The 4,526-nt window shown below is 37.6% G+C and overlaps 1 protein-coding gene across 1 annotated transcript in view; it reads left to right on the top strand.

The window, feature by feature from the left end:
* Nucleotides 1-4,526, top strand: part of KIF4A (kinesin family member 4A) — a 187,159-nt gene that overhangs the window by 115,941 nt on the left and 66,692 nt on the right. Inside the window, exons 14-15 of the mRNA XM_045296988.1 lie at nt 1,850-1,908; nt 2,019-2,124. Coding sequence (XP_045152923.1) covers nt 1,850-1,908; nt 2,019-2,124 — 165 coding nt within the window. The remainder of the gene's footprint in view (nt 1-1,849; nt 1,909-2,018; nt 2,125-4,526) is intronic.

Below are 4,526 nucleotides of genomic sequence, written 5' to 3'. Positions count from 1 at the left end.
ACCCCCTATGTCCTCAGCGATCGAGTAGGGGTAGGCTGGTGTGCTTCTTCTGTGTGGGTTTTGTTGTCTCTCAGCTAGAAGGTGCTTGCGTATCTTCAGGTCTTTAAGGCTTCAGGTGCTATATCTTTTGGTAGCTGAGCACCATCAGCTTTCCTCACTACACCTCTTGGAAAAGCACAGCATTTTGTCCTATATAAATTGCCCTTCCAAAATCTATTGCAGCAGCCAGCATGTTTTAGTATCTAAAATTTAGATACTGTGGTTTCCACATTTTCTTTCTTTGCCAACATTTTTGTGCTTCACCATTTTTCTTGCCTTACTTCCTAAAGCTAGCTTTCTATATTGGATAGTATACTTTCAAAAAGATTGGCTCAAATTCAATGCGAGATCCTTTTTACCTTTAAATACCCTTTTGGTAGAACAGACAATACTGTAATATAGGAGCTAGTTTAAAATAAGTGGGATTTGGGGAGGGTGGGAATTGCAAGCAGCAGGAAGTATCATGCCAAAAAAGTTCTCCATGGAATTAAGACTTCATATTCTATCCTGTAGTCTGTGTTTCATGACAAGTGCAGGACCCAACTGCTTGGATGCTATTTTTCGTAGCTCATGTTGACTTAAAAGGAAATTTCCATGACTCTTTAAGAATACATTTTCTACTAAATAACTAAAGTTTACTAAATATTTTATTAGAGTAAGGAGGCAGTCTTTCTTTCACTGCCATCGAGTCGATTTGGATTCACAGTGACTCTATAGGACAGGATAGAACTGCCCTTGTGGATTTCTGAGACAACTTTTTTTTAACAGTTTTATTGGTACTTAATCCACATATCACAAAATTCAATAGTTCAATCATATCAAGAAGAATTGTACAATCATCACCACAATCAATTTTAGAACATTTTCTTTTTACCTCCCATGATAAAATCACCTTTAAAATTAGCTGTAGTGCACACTTCCTATCCCACCTTCATTGTTTACTCCCCAAATCCCCTAACCCTCCCCTGCCCTATATCCCCTACAAACCCTTGCCTCAGTTATTACTCTGTGCATCCACTTCTTCTATGCTTCACAAACTGGTAAACCAACAGAAACTATAAAGAACAAAATGAAGTGGTAAGGATAAAGCAATAAAAATATAAACAATGAGTAAGAAAAAAGGACCACCGTCAAATTTTTAAAAGCCAGGGAAGAAGTTTTTTATCAGGAACAAGCAAGAGATCCTTGCAGCTAGAACAAATTCGGGGTTGGCCTAGAGGGAGATCAACTGATCAAGTATCAAGTTTGATCCAGCAAAATCAGGATTACAATGATCTATGTGTAGATCGTAAGGCTGTTCCAAGACCTTTTCCTGTGACTGGAGGCATTGGCTTAATCTGACTAGACACTCTGCAGATGGGTCTGTGCTCCCACTGTCCTCCATGGCTTTCCACAAATTGGCTGTTCACAATTTTAGCTCTTACACTTTTTCCTGTGTCATATTTGAATTGTGTTATTGTCATCTTTGGATCACACCAGCTTATTATTTACTTCTTCACACAGCTGGTGTGCTTATTTTATGTGAGCTTAGTTGACTCACTTAGATAGCTGCTTGTTTGAATACAAACCCTTAAGACCCCAGACTCTGTTCTACTTGTTAGCCGGCACCATCTGGTTTCTTCACCACACTCTGCTGTAGCACCCTTATCTTCAGTGATCATTTCATGCAGATGTGTATTGAGCAGGGCCATGTTATTAGAACTAACTGTTCTTGGATTGGGACTAGAGTTCAGTGGGATCCCAGAATCCATCTGCTTGTCCCTGAGATATGAGCTACTACCACTGATGTTTTCCTGGGTCTTTCTTGCAGACAGAGCAAGCGAATGAAAAAATGAATGCCAAACTAGAAGAGCTCAGGCAACATGCAGCGTAAGTTACCTACCCGATGTTTATTGGTGATCTATATATCTCATATAATCATGGATTGTCTGGCCTCTATAGCGTGACTAACCCATACGTTCTTTTGCTTAAACTTTCAGCTGCAAATTGGATCTTCAAAAGATGGCAGAGACTCTGGAGGATGAGGATTTAAAAGGAACTGTAGAGATAATTTGTAACTTGCAGCAAGTGATTACCCAACTCTCGGTAAGCCAAATATGGGCAGTGTTAATAGACATATATTGCTTTCAGTTGTTTCTCTTGATACATGTAAACATTTCTAAATCTGTGCGTTTTGTTGACACTACTACTTAAGAACAGATATCAAGAATCGTTGGCTATGAATTGAGTATTGAATTTGTTGTCAGAAAACTCATAGGTTACATATGCAATAACACATGAATACAATCATGTATCACTTATGTCCTTTTTTTGGTTCTGTGAAACAGGGTGTCATATGATGTGAACATTTTGTGAACACTATATTTTGTACTGCCAGTGCCTGGATTACAAACAAGTTCCAGTCCTAAATCTGTTTAAGTCAAATTTGCATAAATCAGAACAATAAGGCATGTTTATATCTCACATCAGTTAGTCAAATGTCTATCCCAGTATGACATACATAGTGTACGTTTCTATGCATAAAAAATTAAACATTCCCCCAAACACTAAAATTATCCTTAACATAATAATATAGTAATAATAATATTGTGTGTCACAAAGTAGTGCCCATTTGTTATTGGGAACCATTGTATATACCACATATTTTTAATATCATAGGCTTTGCGGGGGTTGGGAACCACTGACATGTATGCAGTTGGACTTTGCCCAAATGGAGGTTATGCATCTGTATTTCAGTATTATAATTCAACACTGAAATCATCAATATGGCAGTACTAAATTGTCTACATAGCAAGAGCAGCAGTTATTGATTTGCTGCCTCTTAGTGTCAGCTAAATGGCCTTGTAACATTCCCATAGCTGTCTCTTGTAATCAATAATAAACCAATGTGAATCATTGTTCTACCATAAGTTGATAACTTCACATTTTAATTTTTTTAGAACTACTATAATTGTGTGTGTGTGTGTGTATTTTAGGGGGGAGAGGGAATGTTTGTTGTTGATCCCAGAAGAAAAACTCTCCTAATTCTCCTCCCCACTCACTTCCAAGGAGTCCATCCTGATTCATAGTGACCCTATAGGACAGGGTAGAGCTACCCCTGTGGGTTTTTGTTTTCCTGCCTTTAGTTTGTTTTGGTTTTGTTTGTTTTTGTGTCTTTTGTAGTCTGCTGGTTGGTTTGTTGCTGTTGGGATAGCTGGTCTTCAGGGGTTTTGAATTTCACATAATATGACCGCCACAGTAAACCTGAGTCATGCATATCACAGGGACAAGCAGATGGATTCTGGGATCCCACTGTACTCTAGTCCCAATCTAAGAAGAGTTAGTTCTAATAACATGGCCCTGCTCAATACTCACCTGCATGAAATGATCACGGATGATAAGAGTGCTACAGCAGAGTGTGGTGAGGAAACCAGATGGTGCCGGGCTAACAACGGAACAGAATCTGGGGTCTTAAAGGCTTGTAAAAAAAAATCTATATTTATTTTTGTGTTCCTTCTCTCCTATAGTCCTTAGGCACATATACTTTTAAAATTTGGAATCATAATATACCATAGATTATTAAGGTGTTATGATTGGTTAAGGTATTATACTTAGGTATGTACCATCTAAACTCCCTTGTTTATTAATTCTGAAGCAATACTGTATATATAAATGTCTTGTGGTAAATTTCTAGCCTTTGGCAGATGTTTTAATTTTACCTGAACAGATTCATCAACTCATGGTGTTGACTAATGCTATCTAGATGAGGCTTTGAGTATATCAGAAAATCATCCACACATACCTTTATTCTTAAAGAATAAATGTAGAAAAAACTTGCTGTACAGTATCAGGGCTGATTAAGATAGCCACTTCCAAGAAATCAAATGAATAAACTCCCAAAAGACTAGGAGACAGTGTTTTAGAATTAGTATTGTGTAAAACTTTCCTGAGCAGTCTAACTTGATAATTCATTTATCCAACCAACAGGGTATAAAAATTGAGAACCTGAGCTCTACTTGGCCAGGCCCTGGTTGGTAGCAAATTTTGCCACTTACTACCTGTATAACTTAGCTAGGTGTTGTAATAAGGTCAAAGTAGCTCAAATCAGTTCTTCCACTTGCTAAGTGCTTTGCTAGGTGCTTTATGGATGTCAAAAGAATTTAATTTATATACTCAAGAAAACACAGAACTAAAACTCAAGAAAACACAGAACTAAAACTCAAGAAAACACAGAACTAAAACTCACTCCCTGAGTTGAAGTAGGGCTGCACTGTTACAGGGTTAAGAGAAGAAAGTAGTGTATGTCCTTGTAGTTTGGCTCAGGCTGCCATTTGTGTTTTAATTGCTTTGAAACTTCTGGTTGGAGGTTGTTCTGGTTTTCACACTTCTTTTGGTTTTTAATCATTTTATTAGGGGCTCGTACAACTCTTATCACAATCCATACATCCATCCATTGTGTGTCAAGCACATTTGTACATTTGTTGCCTTCAACATTCTCAAAACATTGT

The sequence above is a fragment of the Echinops telfairi genome, unplaced genomic scaffold (genome assembly GCF_000313985.2).
Source record: "Echinops telfairi isolate 266 unplaced genomic scaffold, ASM31398v2 ScPeMD7_7415;HRSCAF=8453, whole genome shotgun sequence".
Taxonomy (NCBI): Eukaryota; Metazoa; Chordata; class Mammalia; order Afrosoricida; family Tenrecidae; genus Echinops; species Echinops telfairi.
Note: the sequence above shows the minus strand (reverse complement) of the source record. Positions and strands in the feature narration are given on the sequence as shown.